The sequence below is a fragment of the Nymphaea colorata genome, chromosome 12, assembly GCF_008831285.2.
Source record: "Nymphaea colorata isolate Beijing-Zhang1983 chromosome 12, ASM883128v2, whole genome shotgun sequence".
NCBI lineage: Eukaryota > Viridiplantae > Streptophyta > Magnoliopsida > Nymphaeales > Nymphaeaceae > Nymphaea > Nymphaea colorata.
In genome coordinates, this window is record NC_045149.1 from 16,718,554 (window position 1) to 16,736,765 (window position 18,212).

The following is an 18,212-nucleotide window of genomic DNA, read 5'->3' on the forward strand; positions in this document are numbered from 1 at the left end:
GATGAGGAGAAAGGAGTTATCAAGAAACTAAGCACACCTTTCACATGATGAATACAAGGTATACTTGAACCAAGTTCAATTATTTATGTTCCAACCTTGGTTGGGTCTCTGCGGACGTGTTGTTCTCCTTCAGAGGTGGAAATGGTCTGAGATGAGAGAAGGTGGTGGCGTGATCTGATGGTTCAAGTCAATAGGTGAAGAAGAACTAAAACTGAGGGTGGTTAGTTGAAGAAGAGAAACGTGATAGCGTGATGAAGAGATCATTAAGTAGCAGTTCCTCTTTCCAACCACCGTCCTGGGAGGAAGATGGATTTATATAGGAAGACTAACTACTATTATTTTATTACAGCATTAAAGGACCATGACGGGTGACCCTAAAGAAGCAGAACAAGGCATAGAAGAAGGGGTGGAGATGCACTGCAGAATGAGACGGCGGTGATGGACGAGGAAGAGGAGAGCCTGCTCTCTCTGCTATCCGCGGAGAACCTATCAATGCCCAATGTAAGTTTTGCAAATATATTCAATATTTTCTCTGATTGCGATATCCAGGAGAAGAACAGGACTTAATACCCCCCTTCGGAAAAAGAATGAATCGTTCAATCATGTTTTTCTCCATGTTGAGCGCTTTGAAGATTGCTTGCATGCATGTGTTTTAGAGGGAAAATGGAAGGCCAAATGCAGGAGATACATATTTCTGCGGAGATTGAACTTTATGATCGAATTCAGAGTATTCTGTCAGACATGAATTAACTTTTTAGCGTGTGGACGTGCAGGTTCAGACGATTGTTGTGAGAGCAGACATAAGGTGTAATCACTGCCAAGAAAGAGTTGCCGTTCTCCTCTCAAAGGTTCAGGGTGAGTACATATTTCTCTAAGTACAACAGCCTTGAATGTTGGAATTATCACTTCTCTTGGACTTTTTTATAGTTTTCTCCCTTCATTATTCCTGTAAATTAAGAAGAAAACACATCATCCTAGAAGTTAGTCACAGGCTTTTTGCATTTCCATCGCTTGAAGGAATGCTTGCAGCCTCATGGGCACCAACTCAAGAACAAAGCGGTAGGGGCCTGAACTCTCTGCTCAGGACACCTGCAATAATCACGAGGCCGGAATCAATCCTTTGAGGTCCGTGTCCTGACGCCGTCATGGCGTCAGAGAGAGCACATATATCAGAATTGAGATCCTTTCCGTGCTTCCAAGCAAAGAAATTACAGAAGTTTAAAAGGACATGCCACCATCTTCTTTCTGCACAGAGGATGAATCCTCTCGATTTTCTACGATTTCTGTTGGCGCAAAATTGCCAAAAATGTTTGCTAAAGCTAGATTAGTATGACGTTTGAAACAAAACTAGATCTCACCAAATACTTTGTAGTGGAACCGCAGACGCTCATTCTAGCATTTCTGGAGTAATCTACAGGTAAGGATCTACCTAATCCCAGCAGGAAATTAAACCAAAATAAAAAATGAAACGTGCAACATAGAGGCTGTAAGGCCGATGACCCATCTAGAGACGTCTGGCAAATTCAAAAACCTGCCATGTTAGACAGGATCTCATCTATTAAACACAAGGCATTTCCACCATTCGCATTTGACAGCATATTGTGGCGAATGGTTGGTTCAAAAAGTCTTGCTAAGTAGCTAGACCACGTTAGGATGGCGGGCTTGTGTTGGCATTGAAAATAATCAATGGTACTGATGACTTTCAACCTTAACGCCAAATCCTCATTACGCCTTTATATATCAAATGCAACAAAAGGCATATATGGAATCACTGTCCGCATTATGTACACAAATACATTGATAATTCCTAATATAACAGGAAGATCAAGGTGTATAGGCGAATCAGTTCATCAAAGTCTCATCAGCATAGGATCTGCACATGGAAAATCATTCGCTGCTAATTGAAACCCATATGATAGAAACATCATTTTAGAGAGAGAGTCTGGCCTACTTCTGCAAAACAGAAAACCCAAGACAGAAATGGGTAGGTTTGGTATACTAGCCCCCAGGTTGACGTGCCTAAAAGAGAACCAACCCTGGTTTTGGCAACATGCACACGCCATCTCTTACACAGAAAAAACTATATATTTCGCTTTCTTAAACTAAAAGAAGCCACGACCAACTATTCACTTGTGATTCCTTCCATCGATTTTATAATCTAAATCAGAAGCCATAGGCCCCAGTGTTTAAATCACGAGTATTATGCCGCTGACGTTATACAATTAATTGCAGGCTTAGAGAATTATGAGGTGGACGTGACAAAGAGCGAGGTGACTATGAGGGGGAGAATAGACCTGAAAAAGAGGAGGAAGACGAAGAAACACGGGCGGTGCCAGTTCCTTCCTCCAATTCTTAAACAAGGATTAATCCACATGTCAAAGGGCAGGAGGCTCGGGAATAGGAGCTTCATACTGAAAGGACTTTCTTATCTGCTTAGCTTCTTTAATTGTACATAAAGTTTGTTTTGCATCTTCTGACAAGTAAAATAAGATTCTTGATCAAATCTCATGTATCGTCAAAGTTGACTCGTTTTAGGCGCTAAGCATTGCTCGTGGAACTGGACTTGAGCTCGATTCTACAAGTTCTCGGGTCTGATCTAACTCCTGAAACAACTTCAAATAGAAATCACAGGCTTCATGTAGATAATGAAATTTGATGATATTTTTTGGTAAATGTAAGGGGAAAATTAAGTTGGGCAGTAAAGCCAAAGTGTGGTTTGGTTTTTATTAGGGAAAAGAGGGAGGAATACTGAATTGGTTTTATCTGATCTCGACATCCTCGACCCCAAAGCTACATCGCCTGGATTCCAGAATTTTTCTGAGCATGAACTCGGCATTTTCACAACTTGAATCAGGGATGATGCCGTTGATCAAAATTCAGATGCCGAAGTAGCGGATCGACCCCCTTTTGGATATTTTAGAACCTATTAAAGTACACTTTCGATTTGATTTCATTGGATATGCCCAAATAGTATCTGAAAATCGATACGATTTTAGACGCTTTAGATGACCAAGTTTTGAGCTCTTGTTAGAAGATACATAAAATTTCTACCATGTCGATCTTTCACACCACGCACACTTGAAAGTACGAGATTTGAAAGGTGCCCAACAACTTGGAAGCTGGTAAATAGAAAAAGACTATTCAAACGAGCTTCAACAGAACTGAATACATGAAGATTGAAGAGAAAAGTTTTGACAAAAATATCGCATTGTAAAAAGAAAGCGAATTAGAAGCTCTTAATAAATATTTGTCTGCAAATTACATGGCAGACCGGATTTTCCTTCCCGATGTTATGTTTAATGGCTTTGTTGAACGAACTTATCAAGATTTGATGTCCAGCTAGTAATCACGGACCACTTATCCAACCAATTGGATATTTGATATGATCACCCTGCTGCTGCAATGAGTTAACAAACAAGACTATCAAACCACAAGGAAATATTTTTTCCCTTGAAGAGGACATGGACCCTCTGCAAAACGGTGTATGCCGCTTCAAGTGGCGAGTACTAGCTGGGCATTGTTTAGGAAAAGGCAAAAGGCGGATTTTCTAAAATCAGTCTTTGTAAAACAAAGTTTCTGGCAAATTCTAGCCGTCACAAACAAAGTTTGAGTAAAAATTGAAAAACAATTATTAGAAAAAAAATGTTCATCTCAACACCACCATGTAATCAAGTAGATAACTTAAAAATAACTAAGATATTCAGATGCTGAGTTTGTGAAAAACGAAAATTATGATAGGAAATCAACCTTCTATAATCTTCTTGGTAGTGCTATTTTCTTGGTTAACCAAGAAACAAAGATATAGGAACAACATACCGTTTGCAATGTATATACAGTAATAGCTTTTGTCATTGGAGTCGGTGCAAATTTATAGTGATAAAATGTTTGCAATTGTGCGCATGAAGAGTGGTACAAAGTACAAACAGTTTAAAAAGTAACCATGTAATGGTCATTAGATACATATAGACACCATAAAAAAGTAACCATGTAATGGCAGTGGGAAGAATGTAGGGAAGGCAAGAAGTGAAAGGTGAACTTATCATCCCTAGCTCAAGCTTTTACAGCACAAGTTACAGCGACCCATTGCCCATGAGGAAGAAAATGGACCTGAAAAAGAGGAGGAAGGCGAACGCACACACCAATTCTCGGGCAAAGGCAGTCGGGACTTTGGTATTTGCTTAGTTTCTTTAACCGTACATAATGGTTCATACACCAGATTTTTCATTTTTATCGTCACGTTGTAACTATAAAAAAAAAGAAAACATTTATATTTAGAACCATTGTTACGGCGTTTCTCCCTGTATGAGGAGACAGGTCCACCAAAAATAGGCGTATGCCGCTTTAGGCGGCGAACACGCGGCTGCGTGATATTTTGACAGTGCCCTTAAGCTCAACTTTTATAGGCAGCCAGCCCGCTGCCAATATCTGGCGGTGAACGATACAGTACTAAACTCCCCTCTTACATTTCTTGGAGCCCCACTGCCCCTTCTCAGCTTTAGACAGGAAAGAAACGAGTGATAGACAGGACAGAAACGAGTGAGGGAATGGGCTCCTTTTCTGGAGTTATTTCTCATTTTATTAGGGAATGGATATGTAAGAACGAGTGATGTGGGATTTGGGAAACAAATACTCACAAACACGAGCCATCTGGTCGGGTAACCTATCTGTTGTCTGAATAGGACAGAAAGAGTTGCAGAGACCGAAGTATAGGATGGTGAAAGAACAACAAGAAAAGAGGACGGAATTCACGAATTCGTTCAAACCGCACCTTTTTTTTCTTTTTTTCTTGGTAAGAATATTTGTCTGCTAAAAGTGTAGCATTTAAATATTTAAGATGATTAGATGAAATTCACAGTAGATTTGAGAATCTGAAATCAACTGAATAACAGTAACGGGAACCTTCTATGGCTTTTAATGTTGGCCCATGGCAATGCAGCCGACGCTTTCAAGTTTCAACCATATTCGTAAACCAACCGGGTTAAACTGAATACAATGTCTTCGTACTTGAGTAATTACCAGTTTGGTAGTCTGTTAAGGAGCCTGCTTCTGTTCAAATTCATCTCAGCAACCTATTAAACAGCTGTGGATGGTCACCTGCAAAAATTAGTTGCTGCAAATTCAAATTTCACATTGACCGAGTGCCGAAGTGTTTGTTTGGCGTTGCATCAATGGTGTTATTGCCATGATTTAATACAAAGGAAAATATAGATTCACTTTCGATTGGTTTAAAATTTAAATTCAAAACCTGGTTCAAATCCACTAGGGGATAAACAAGCCAACTGATCGGCTTGGCATCGATCAGACATCTGATCTGAACCTGAAGGCTTGAAATCATTAAAGAGGGATAAAAAACACCAGCATATCTCTCCCATGGAATCGTCAAAACGTTTGATTTCGAGTCTTAAATTGGTGGAGTACGTAGAAAAACTAGGAGAAAAATGTAATGCTTTTTGGTTACTGCGGACTCATCAAATAAGACATCTTCTTGAATAATGTGCAATATATTTCCAACGCTCTTTGGCAAATGGTTGCCTCGTGACAATGTCATCACCAAAACCACGAAAGTATGAAGAGGTGTTGTTTCAGATCGCTGCAGGATCACGGTCTCCAGATCGAGTAGATTCAAGTCAGGCCCGGAACCGTAAAGAAGTAAAAAGATTCGTAGAATGGAGAAACTACAAGATCGAGTACTTTCATTACGTGTTTGGGGTAAGGGGAAGCTACCTTTACTTAAAAGATCAACCTTTTCATTAGCGAATTGGTAGGGGTGCGCCAGGCCCAAGCAGTAGTGCAACGCAAGGCCGACGCTCGAGGAGGCCCCAGTAGCAAGCTACTGGTGGTGGCCACCCTCCCCCACAAAATATTAATTTAATATCGGGTGGTCACATGGACCACGTATCAGATATTAAACTGATAAGAACAGATACTACACTTGATCTTAGCCAAAAGGCCGAGAAAGGTATGCCTTCTTCATCGCCTCAACCTTCTTTTATGGTCTCTCCTCATTGCCTCTCCTTACCTCCCTCATCGATACAGGACTAAAAGGTAACCCCTTCTTTTGACATCATCCTTAACGACGACGAGGATGATGATGATGATGATGGTGATGGTGGTAGTGGTGGTGGTCGCATGGATCAACATAATGGTGATGGGGATGCGATGACATCATATGGTAAATGATTAACGAGCAGGCAATGGGCAGATTACCACATGATGAATGGTGGACCTAAGCATCGCATATCATGATGGGTTGATTGTGCGAGATGGAGTTGTCTTTGGCATCATTAGTCGCAACGTGAAAATGACATTAAAATTCGTACTCCGGATCAGGCGGGGCAATCAGAATTCAGATCCAAAAGCAGTGGACGGAGCCTATTTGGACATTTCACAAACTCAGTGGAAGTAGACTCTTGATTTAGTCCATTGAATGCATAATATTTCTTAATATTTTGTATTCTTATAGTAATACAGTCAAAACTAATTTAAAAGGCACCAGGTTTTCGAAGTAAAACAAAGTTGAGTTTTTAGGAACCATGATTTCTACAAAATAAACTTTTCTTTTAGCTTATTTTGGCTGTGGTCGCGTTCTGCCCAATGTTCCACTGTTCAGATGGTACGAATAAGAAAAAGAAAATGAAAGTTTTCTTTTGAGCTCATCTTTCGCTTAAGATAGTTATGTAAATTCTGAAACACCGGGAATCGCAAGGAAGAATGTCGGAAGACAAGAACTGAATGATGGTCTACATCATTCATAGCTCTTCCTCGACATGACAAGCTACAGCGGCCCACTGCCTATAAGCGGCTTTTACATATCTACGATGGATACAGAGAACCCTTGCAGTCATCATGGCTGCACGCTTTACAGCAGGATCTTTAGCTTATTTATCAAATCTGTAAACTTGTGATGGATTAATTTGTTAGTTCATCTACAGGCTCGCTTTGAACACTCTCATTTTGGAACAATGAGCAAAGTGGTAGTATACAGATGATGCGTGAAGAATTGAGACGCAGTTAAAACTTAGATGGCGTCCGAACAATAGCAAACATGTTAACTGCGACAGTCTTTGTGTGCAAAATATTATCAAACTGAAGATCGGGATATATGTTCTCTGTTTCAAATCTTAAATTCGTTCAGCTGACTCGGACACCCGCACAATTGATTGATGTGGTCAAGTTGCCAGGAGACTCCAATAAGCTATCAAGAGAGTCTTTACAAAAGAATGAGTGTTAGCAGCCCAAAAGACATCACCGTCAACCAATGGCAGAATCTAATGAGAGACGAGTGCAAGAACCATCGGAAAAAAAGGGAAAAGCAGTAGAAAAGCAGCAGCAGTGAAATTGCACTTAAACTTCTTTCAATAGCTTGGCAACAACAATGAATTAGAATGGGTTACAGATGCATTTTTATGCTTTCAGTTTTCCCGTTCACTAAATTTTTGTATTCCCCAATAAACATGACTATTTGACGTCTGCTTTTCCATGGCAGATGCTAACATTGATATCATATAAGATGCTCTAGGATTCTTGTTGTAATTAAACTGATCGGTGATGTCGCTGTGCAAAAAATAATTTTAGAAACAAGAAGGATCATGCAAAATATGTGTATGGAGACTATCACAAGTAAACAACAACAAGAGTGGAAACTCAGACATAAGGAGCATCTAGATATGATAGGACATGAATAAAGAAGCCACAAATTGACAATTCCGTCAAACACATGACAACGATAGTGGCAAACCATCAAATAAAATCAGGCTTCTCGGTATTTGGAGGTTCTTATTTGATTCCATGATCAGGTATCCAAACAAAGCGGATAATCAGTAAATTCAGCAAAGACCTGTAAGACCACTTCAATCTAACAATGGAATGGTGACTTTATTCTCTCATGTAACAGCACGGTGCAGGAAAGTAGGGAACTTTTCAGGCTTGAAAAATCCATCTGGAAAGCTGACCAGTCTTTAGTTACAATACCGTTCTCAAAACTGTCATAGCTATGTCAAAGCATTTGTATTTGTTTTCAGGCCTTACAGATGAACCAGCCAGGGCAAGGAAAACTTGAGAGAATGTCTAGTATCTATCCATACAGGTAATGAAAAGTGCGAAACCCCTTGAGACCACAATCTGATGTTGCCATAGGTGGTTTAAGTAAACAGCAGAATGATCAAGATAATAAGCACTGTGATAGAACAGGAAGAGCCATGACTGAATGCCGTGACATTTAGAAAGATGAATAACAGGTAATAGAAAGTGTGGATCCCCCTGAAACTGCAGTCTGGAGTTGCCATATGTGTTCAAGTAAGCAGCAGAACGGTCAAGATAACAAGCATGGAGATGGAAGAGAGGGGAATCATGACTGAATACTCTGACATTGTGAAAGATTAACATTGAAATAAAAAGTAGATGTGTTAATCAACCTCTAGAAACCTAACTTCCCACATACGCCACTCACTCTCAAACTGGAGTGAAATTCAAACAATCAAGCTACAGATGTGAGACGTCAACAAGCAAAGATAAACCCCAGCTAGAGCTGCATCATGAATCTGAGCAAAAGCAGAAATTTCTTATCAATATTGTTGAATACTATTACACTAGCAAGCTAGTGAAACTGTGAAGCGAATGGCATCCAACTCCATAATTATTAAGAGGGATGATACGCAAGGAATACTAGAAACTGAAATACCTCATACCCTGAATCAAAACTTGAACCAACAAAAGATTAGTGCAAAAAGACTTTTTAAAATCAAGTATTTCTTGGCAATACATAACTTTTCAAACTCATGCAATATAGGGGAAAAAAGGAAAATTTCCAACATTTGTGACTGTGGGTGGCCCGTTGATAGTATGATCAACCAGCCAATAAACTTCCTCCAACTTTACCTTTTGCGGAACAGTCTTGCTTGCCCATCTCCTCTCTATTATGTACCCTGGATTTCTTGGCCATTTCATCATATCCCGATCCTGCTATAGAATTTACTATCAAGCCTTCAATATTTTTAACTCTGTTCCACATAACCATTTGTGTGCCTCAATGTTTCACTCATAACAGCTGACACCATTTCAGTTCCTGATATTAGCTATACCAAATTGCCACTGATCTTCACTTAATCTTCCTAATCATATTTCAATGTATGCTGATGGCCTCAAAAAAATGGGCTTTAGATGGCAAATATCTTACCTGCCAAGGGTCCGAAATAGGTAGCATGCTTGCTTTGCACCCCATAAAGTGAATCATTTTCCATCCTAAATGTAACATTGTCACTAGTCCATAGATTGATTCAATCTTGCAAATAGACTCTACAAAGGCAACACATTGCAAATAATTGGGACATGATTCATTTACACGCATTTACCATTGACCTGTTTGTCACATATAGCAGTTTATCCACAATCAAATAGTGCAGCAATTCACATCAATCTCATTCACCTAATTCATTATGTATGAAACCGGGCCAAGCATATAGCAAAAAGTGGATGTTTCAGTGCATTGCTTCTGCTGTGTGCATTTGAAAAAATGACAATTCAAATACCAAAAGAACCAATGACTTTTCTAGAGAATTTATATTAGAGTTCAACCTGCTATTAGTTCTAAAGGAAAAGAATTAAAGAGAAAAATGTTACCAGTGTAACCGTCTTGCTGACAAAGACTTATGGCACCTGCTTTCATCTCACTAGAACATCTGGATTGATTAGAGAACGTCACAACTTATTAACAGTTATAACATCCCATCAGTATAACATCTGAATCCACTTGGAATACTCGTCCATAAACAAGATTCTTAAATTTTGACTTGAAATGTAAAGGTAACTTGTTGAGAAATATGTTTATATGAGGTATTGTTATCTCTTTCTCTCGTCATAAATACTTTCAAAGAACCCAACATACACATACCTAAGAGATTTCAAAATTACATGTATAATGACATCAACTTTTTGATGCCTTGGATATTTATTCACAACAAGTACCCAGAAAGGCATTTCAATAAGTGCAACAATTTTCCTTCTGTCCTTGTTACATATCTTTTTAAAAACAACCAGCATCCGTAGGCTTCATAGGATCATCAGGAGTTGGACCACCCATACACCATGACAAGACCCATTTCTCATGGAAGATGCTAATGGATTTCCAGTCATAAAGATGACTAGCAATTAGGAACATATAGAAAGAACATGAGTATAAACATTAAAAATGATAAGCTGTAGGTACTAGGAAATATGGCTATGATTCTCATTTTTCAACTCCGTTCGGAACGACTCCAATTGGCTTTATATTGGACATGATCTTAATCAACCATCTATGATTGGAACATCCTCATACCGTCACTGACAGGCTTGACGCAACCATTGTCATAACCTAGTTAACAGAATCAGAACAAAATGTTCAACATTCCATTCTGTTTCTTCACCTGCACCATGTGCAATAGTAATTCGCCATATACTACTAAGTAAGCATGATGGTGTCTAACATTCCATAATTTCAAATCAACTCCTGGAAAAAATAAAAGCAGAAGAAGAAAAACAACGGTTGCTTAAGTCGAAACGGCAAGCCATATCAAACGATTATCGCCATAACCAGCAAGAGAGCAACGACAGATGCCCTGCCCCTGCCACTGAACGATAATCCTCTGTTTTCTTGAAAGCCAAAAACACACCCATGATTCACCGTTGAAGTAGTAGATTGATACCATACCCAATTTTCCTAAGAAGTGAGTTTAGGAAAACATCCCCGCCTCAAATCAAACAACCGGAGCAAGAATTAATGTCGATCAGCATAAACCAACAGAGGCACCAAATTCCTATGATGAACTTGTATTACAATTTCATGTAAATCTAGATTACGTCAATTAACGACTGTTCGATAGTCAACAATGTAGTAAACAAAAACAGGGTAGGCTCCATACATACTCGAAACTACCCGAAACCCGCGAATTATTTACTCCGGATGACTCGAATAAGTGAAAGGGATTAGGAGAATATAAACAACACGAATATGCTCAACTTCCACTAACTTGGCCTCCCCTCCACTAGTCGTCGTCCTTCTTCTTCGGCTTCCGGTAGCTCTCTTCTATGTGCTTGGCGAAGACGATGCCGGTGTTGACGAGCTTTCTGATGTTGGGGACGTTGTAGTTTTGGGCTACGTAGACGCCACAGACGGTACCCAGCATGAACGAGAAGCTGCTCTTGAAGATCCCCATTTCCGCAACCTCGATCGCTACCGATCGAGAATGAACATGGAGTCAAACGGTTCGTGAGCCCCTCACTCCTTTTCCCTCCCTCGCCTACGCGCCGACGGAGCAAGAACACGGGCGGCCTCCGCCTTCTGGATGGTTCGCTAAACAGAATCACCCCTGCGCCCGAAACTCCAGACGGAGAGGGAGAAGCGACCCCTCGCGCAAGCTTCTCGACTCTCGAGTATATTAGTTGCTGGGTCCGTTAATTTCTGTTTTGTAGACAGTCTTTAGGTGTAAAGTCGAGTAAGGGTTTCACATTTATATTTCGTAATATGCGTACCTCAAATTTATTAACAACCGCCAAATACAATCTTGCCTTGATCATTGATTTGACCTTATGAAAAATGCGAACTACAGCCAAGGAAGTGACAATAATGTCCTTGTTGAAAACATTTTGATTTGAGATAATAGTATTATTTTCTAAGATTTGCCAAGTTCGTCTTAAAAACATAAAAGTCATGTGTTTCGTAGGTCAATTTGAGTGTTATAACTATAGAGATCGATTTGAATGTTATGTCTATAATAACGTTGGGATTGAAAGCTCTCTCTTCCTATTGACATGCAACATAGTAGTCAAAATTTTAGCATATGACATTGGAGGTTTTTTTGGTAAAGGAAGTTTCTCCTTAATCAATATTAAAAAGCTAATGTTATTTGAATATAGAACTGATGGTAAACCATGTGAATTTGGTAGCTGATTCAAAACTGTTACATGTTATTTTTAAATGATTTGTTCGACATTGTTAAGGGTTGTTTGGTTTTAATATGATACATTACATATAAAAATAAAATTTCACTAGTTGTTTTTACAAATCTAGAAACCATTCATCTGAATCACAAAATCGGCAGCTTCGTTCATTCCATTGAAGAATTCATCTTTACAACACTCCTTCTAACCATGCCTAAAATGACAAATATAAAACTTCTGTGAACGGTTAAAGTGCCAAGGATGAAATTGCTTATCACAAAAAAGTACAGGAACTAATTTGACATGGTAAAATTCATGCCCGAGGAGCATCCTACCATCTAGACCATCTATCGTCACATGAACGTGCGATGGACGGTGGAGACATTAAAGTCGTAAAAATCTTACCCTCCCGCTTTGGCGGGAAATCTATTAAACACGACGTGTTTTGTGCGGGAAATTTTCCAGAAAGAACAGAGGGCGTATTGCGCTGGAAGGAAATTGGAGGAGGCTACGCGATTCTGCTTGCTATCACAGGATTCAGATTCATACCTCGAACGCCGAGTGCTTCCATTCCGGAGTTACGGTGATCCCATTTTCCTTCTTGTTAGTTTTGTAACGAAACCCTAACTATGAATCCTCTATATTTTCTAAGTTAGGGTTTCGCCTGGGTGAACGAAACTCGCCCGTCTCAATTCCTTTATGTATCGTGGATTAACGGAGAGTTGCTTGCCGTCACAGAATTCGGATACATACCTTGAACGCTGAGTGGTTCCATTCCAGAGGGATTCTGCTTTACGGTTCATCCCATTTTCCTTATTATTGTTAGTTTTGTATAGAAACCCTAACTCTGAATCCTCTATATTTTCTAAGTTAAGGTTTCAAGTTCGGTGCAGGTTCATGGTGGCCCTTGCTCGGTGTAGGAAAATGTTGATTAACTTGGGTTAGGAACCTCTACTTGCTATTTTACCTCCTTGTTCCCCTAGTTGTTTTATTATTTTATCCTTCAGACGCCTGTTTTGGGTTCGAATTACTATCTTGAATCATTTGGGTTGAAATCTTTACTCTGCTTTTGAAATGATGTTGCGCCATCGAAATTGAGTTTGAAGAAAACTCAGTTGTGACGTAACCAGCTTTTGTAAAAAGAAATGAAAAACTTGGTTTTCTTTATGCTAATCAAAAAATTAAAGTTTGAATGTGTCATCCCAACAAAAAAAAGTTTTTTAAAACTCATTAAAAACTAATTTTCATAAAACCTAATTTGTTTACCTATAAGGTGTCGTCTTAAGTACCATCAAAGCCTGCTACACTGTTTTGCTAATTTATAAGTACAGAAAAAATAGAAAGAAAAAGGAATTATCATTTAATGACACCTATCCGTTACACCAGAGAAAAACAAAATCTTCTGACGACCCGGCCTTCTCTTTACTGCCATTTTTGTGCGTGCTTTAAAAAAAAAATGGTTCAAAATCTTATTTTTTTTAAATATATACACGTAGCGCCCAAGCAGAGGAGGAACACCATTGATTCCAAGGGATATTTTTGGAGAAACAGAAGTGACTTATTTCTTTTATTCATTAAATTTTAAATAAAATAAAAAGATCACTAGATGTAGGTTCATTAAAAATAGGTTTAGTTTCCATTAGAGGCAAAGCAGACTGAGGCGTCCAAATGAGATGGAAAGCCAAAAGCTACAAGGTTATCTTTCCAGTTCATCAATTCAGCAGGATAGCTACAACTCAGCGTCTTTATATAACAGTCAAATCTTCTTCGGCCTACGTTCGTGAATCCCACTACAGCGAGAGACCCTCAAACTGGACTCAAGTGGAAGCTCAAGCTTAGAAATTGAAGCTTGGTAAGTTGAACATTGTGTTTTTAACATTATGTTCCATGAATGCTTTTCAAATCCTCAAACACATTTCATGAATGCTTAATGTTTGCCGATAACTCGATCGCCTAATGAAATAATTATTTGTCTTTTGATGAAAAACCGACACATTTCCAGTGCATACGCAACTAAAGAAAGCATGAAATTGGCTGGTAAAAATTTGGGTATATAGATAAATGCACTTACAGCATTACAGGTGATTTTCATATGATCTTACATCATGAATATGACGATGACTAACCAAAATACGTGCTTGTTGTATTTGTTATTAATCGTTCTATTTATATGCATATTGTTTTTCTTCCCCAGTACTATTCTAATGTTTTGGTATGTTTGCTCTAAAACATGACTTATATTGTGAATTCATTCATGATGAAATATGGAAGTCGCTTCTGAAAAATACTAAAAAATCATATTACTCTCTAAAGTTGTAAGCTGGCTTGACAGTGATTCAAGTAATTGAGAAGGTTGTTTTTCGAAATACAAATTGAATTGTTCTTTTTCAAAATTTTAAGGGTGGAGGATTTGATTTTGAACTAAAAATGCTGAACCTGCATTTGAGGATAATTACAGGAAGACTGACTTTAACAGACGATCATTCTGTTGCATGCTAAAGCTGTTTTTGACTTCACATGCTTGGTGCAAACAAATGGTAACAATTTCTATAACCGGTGAGAACTGAAAAAAACCATCTTGTGGTCTCGATGCTGAATATCATTAACATTCTTAAGTAAACAGTTCATCGAATAGTAGTGTCCAAAGTCCAATCATCCTTCCTAGTACTCGTCTAGCTGCCATTCATTGAGAGTGTCGATAAATGCAAATTCGGGAAGTTGGTTTCTAGCTAACAAATTGTAGTATGTTAGTACGGCTATATTTAATTTTTTTAAAATCTATGCTTTTAGGCTTAATTTTTTCTTTAATTTTGATTTTTTTCCTTTTTTTTATTTCCCTTCCACCAAAATTCTAGATTTCCTCTCATTTTTCTTTAATTTTGAGAATTCTTGTGGATTAATATATATACAGTGTATATATTTACCGTATCCTTGTACCCAAATTCTGATACGAGAAATTTTGTCATACCTGTACTTGCTTTGCATACCTTAACCTATACCCGTACTCATGTGACTTTAGATTATGGGTAATTCTCATAGCTTCAAACCTACCACCGAAAATAAATTGACTGGATGACGGGAGAATGCCAGAAAAAAGACAAAACCTTAAATATGAAGCTTCACCAAAAAATGCCCAAACCAATCTATGGATAAATCGCGGAACAAGCAGCTGCATCGCCCTTCGCAGGAGACATTGCCTCTTGCTAGAAACTACCGAAAACTAGTTGACGAAGCACCCAATGTTACCGAAGAACTCCACATGTTGACAAAAGGCGAGGGTTTTGAATTTTGTTTTAAAGTAAAAAAAAAAAAAAACAAAAGCCCTAATTTAAAGATGGTTTTGAACTCGATCAACTTTCACTGAGTCTGAAAAATGTCAGGTACATTGACCATACCCAGTATGGTCAATCAAATACCCGAGCCACATCCAAGTGTGTATCAGTACCCATACTGGTATGGTTATCCGTGTGACACAGCTCCCCACCTTTATTGCATATATATAGAAACAACTAGAAAGGATGCCAAGCATCAACAAAAAAGCCAAAAGACCAGATCGATAACCCTTACTGATCTTGGGAGAGAAGGACGATCCACATGAAAATCACAAAACCTCGCTTAACTAAGGAAGAGACCAGGAAAAGCCCACTTCCACCCAACCAGATACCAGCATCTATTCACGCTGGCCAGAACTACTCTGAATCAGCCACTATCGTCGCATCCATCCTGCTTACCATAGAGTTTTAGCTGATGGCCTGCATCAGTTGCCGGGAGTTGATCTGCAACATGCATTCTGCAAAGGCCCATCGTCTAGCTAATTGGTCGCTATTCACTTTTTATCGTTGCTTCAGCTTGATTTCGTCTCTTGTATGTTCCGTATGCACTATGCTAAGTTACTTTACGGAACCCCTGCCAGGACAGGCTTGTTGGATATTTATGGAAGCATATGATTTAGGTGTGCGAATCCTGATAATCACGGTTAACAGTTTTTACCTTGGTCTTAATCAAGTATATGAATAAAAGGAGGGAGCTCGTTTAACTTCTTTTTAGTATGTTCTGCTGTAGGCGCCTCATTTTGCAAACTTGCCCAAGTAAAACCTGACGACTTTAAATATCTCTATCAGACATGTGTAGTTGCAGTCAGCACCAAAAGGAGTGGTTTCGGCTAACGAGGTAATTCTAAGATGATATGGTTAGCCTTGAACTTCTGAATTGAGTAGAAATATTAAAATAATAGTATCATATCTAGTAAAGCTGTTAAATTCTAAGCAGCGCTGATAGCTGAAAGCGCCTCAGACCCCTTATCTTTTTATTTTCTTTATCTCTCCCCCTTCTATGGAAATGATAACATTAGGCTTGGCCTAGTTCCAGATACGAACTAAATTGTCCTACTTATTAATTATTATTAAAGATAACGTGTAAAATAAAAGAATATATCTTTAACTATATGAAAACACGACTCGCATAACTATATGTATTTCGTGCCGCGTGACAAAGGATCCAAGCACGAAAAGGTCATTTACTTAAAAGCATTTAATCAGAACATATTCAACCAGGGTAAATCTCATGGTGGAAAATCTTAAAAGGGTGGAAAGCCTTGCCTTGAAGTTTGATGACCCTGATAGGTGATTAGGTCTTTTAACTTAGGTTTAGTTTGTGTATCAAATCGAAAGAAAGACTAGTCTTATCTGAGATCCTAGTGGCTTTGGTAGTAGCTGAGACTTGGGAGTCCAATTTTCTGATCGATTGGGCTTAACCCGAGAGAGAGTCAGAACGATCATTCTGAGTGTCTCCGTGGCTCGTGAAAGATGAAAGACTGTGTGGTGCACTTTTGGTTGCTGTCATGACTTGAAGATATGATTTGTGATTCTGCTAATAAGGTAGCGGTATAACTATTTTGGTTGTTTGGAGAGACAGACGTAAAGACGTTCTGCCATGTACCAATTTCACGTAGCTTAGTTGCTAATAGTTGAAGACCTGGGCCACTCTAAATGATTGTGGCTGGTCCGTAGCCATGAGTCGCCTGTTTGAAGGGTGACTAGAGACAAAGAATGCAGTGAAGTTTGTATTCTGGGCAGTGGAGGTAAGGGAAATTTAAGTTTAATAATATCTTGGACATTATCTTTCTTTTGTCATACGTTGTTAGGAATTTAGGGGTTAGATTAAGGCCTTCATATCGAAACGAAATCAGGCCAATAAATTTATGTAGTCAAAAGTGTGTTTAGGCCTAGGAGACTTTCTTTCGACTAGGCTTTAGTACCTAAGTGCTCAAATGAATCTTCAAAACAGTTACTTTTTTCTCTTTTCCTGCTATTTTTTTTCCAATTTTAGTCTTTCTTTCTTGTTCTTGTTCTTTCTCAGAGATAAGCTGCCGTGAGCGGAGGATCGGCCGAAACACTGTTTTGTTGCTGAGACCGATACTGACAACACAGGTTCATCACGATGCTTGTCAGAATACAGTGATCATTGGCACCAAGCAACACAAGTGGCTCCTGCAATATACGAGAGAATGATGAGGTGAGATAGGAGTTCAGTAAATTTGCACCATCGCAGAATTTACCCTTCTCTAGCAAACTAAGAGTCCCTGAAGGGGAGCATCTCTCCACGCATTGCTCCAATGTAGACCCCGACATATGGTTCACGAGGGCCCTTTCATGGGATCTGCAGAGAAGTTGAGGATGACTTCTCCTGTTTGAAGGGATGATGAACTTCATGGAATCCCACCCAAAGTAAACAATGTCCCACCCATCAAACACACCCTGGTTGGTCTGGATGCGTTGGAACCACGGACTACAAGCAAAAATCTCAGCAGAAGTAGATGATACGTCTGCAAATGGCAAAGCTGACCCGGTCAGGCAACCGGCAGCACATATCAACAATGGTGAAACTAAAGTGAAGTTGAATATCTAACTGAAATGGGCATCGTTAGCTTTGTTTTGGAACCAACCATAAAGTTTTATAGGTAAGTTTAAAGTGTCGCTTGTCTTCGTCTCGGCCCTGTGTGTCTGAGCTGTCATTTGTCATATATATATATATATATATATATATAGAGGGAGAGGGGTGTGGGCGTGCACGGCGGGGGATTGTCATGACAACTGTAATATGACTATGATGGACCATTTGTGTATACATATTTTTCCGTTTTTTTTTTGCAATACTGTAGTTTTATGAATGTTTTAGACCCTTTTTTTTTTTCGCTCCTACAAAAACCTGGTGCTGTTTTTGCGTCACAAATTTGTTTATCATGTCTCAGTTGAGCGAGGGTTGTAGGATTTGCATCGGAATGGCTGGAAAGACCC

At 39.0% G+C, this 18,212-nt stretch overlaps 2 protein-coding genes, 1 long non-coding RNA gene and 1 other non-coding gene across 6 annotated transcripts; 2 read left to right on the forward strand and 2 right to left on the reverse strand.

Annotated features, from left to right (window-relative positions):
- LOC116266314 (uncharacterized) lies at positions 1–2,553 on the forward strand. 3 transcript variants are annotated; one of them, XM_031647474.2, is made up of 4 exons: positions 1–58; positions 350–501; positions 774–855; positions 2,233–2,553. In XM_031647474.2, exons 2-4 carry the CDS (start codon positions 439–441, stop codon positions 2,454–2,456), a joined length of 369 nt encoding a protein of 122 aa, XP_031503334.1. In that variant the 5' UTR covers positions 1–58; positions 350–438; the 3' UTR covers positions 2,457–2,553. The 3 variants fall into 3 exon arrangements, with proteins under 3 accessions (XP_031503334.1, XP_031503333.1, XP_031503335.1); XM_031647475.2 differs by lacking the exon at positions 1–58 and adding an exon at positions 228–267; XM_031647473.2 differs by lacking the exon at positions 1–58 and having other exon boundaries at positions 212–501.
- Positions 2,554–5,762: 3,209 nt separating this feature from the next.
- Positions 5,763–5,963, reverse strand: LOC116266498 (U2 spliceosomal RNA). Its single transcript, XR_004175395.1, has one exon. It is a non-coding gene; the product is annotated as a U2 spliceosomal RNA (small nuclear RNA).
- Positions 5,964–10,769: 4,806 nt separating this feature from the next.
- Positions 10,770–11,412, reverse strand: LOC116266057 (uncharacterized). The gene has a single exon (XM_031647128.2). The coding sequence runs from the start codon at positions 11,190–11,192 to the stop codon at positions 11,022–11,024; it is 171 nt and encodes a 56-aa protein (XP_031502988.1). The 5' UTR covers positions 11,193–11,412; the 3' UTR covers positions 10,770–11,021.
- Positions 11,413–12,297: 885 nt separating this feature from the next.
- Positions 12,298–17,821, forward strand: LOC126410619 (uncharacterized). Its single transcript, XR_007575028.1, has 3 exons — positions 12,298–12,499; positions 12,655–13,768; positions 17,275–17,821. It is a non-coding gene; the product is annotated as an uncharacterized LOC126410619 (long non-coding RNA).
- Positions 17,822–18,212: the final 391 nt, after the last annotated feature.

Coding starts and splice junctions, on each gene's coding strand:
- LOC116266314 (XM_031647474.2), top strand. CDS start 439: ATGGACGAGGAAGAGGAGAGCCTGCTCTCTCTGCTATCCGCGGAGAAC. Junction 502..773: donor AGAACCTATCAATGCCCAAT/GTAAGTTTTGCA, acceptor GTGGACGTGCAG/GTTCAGACGATTGTTGTGAG. Junction 856..2,232: donor TCTCCTCTCAAAGGTTCAGG/GTGAGTACATAT, acceptor AATTAATTGCAG/GCTTAGAGAATTATGAGGTG.
- LOC116266057 (XM_031647128.2), bottom strand. CDS start 11,192: ATGGGGATCTTCAAGAGCAGCTTCTCGTTCATGCTGGGTACCGTCTGT.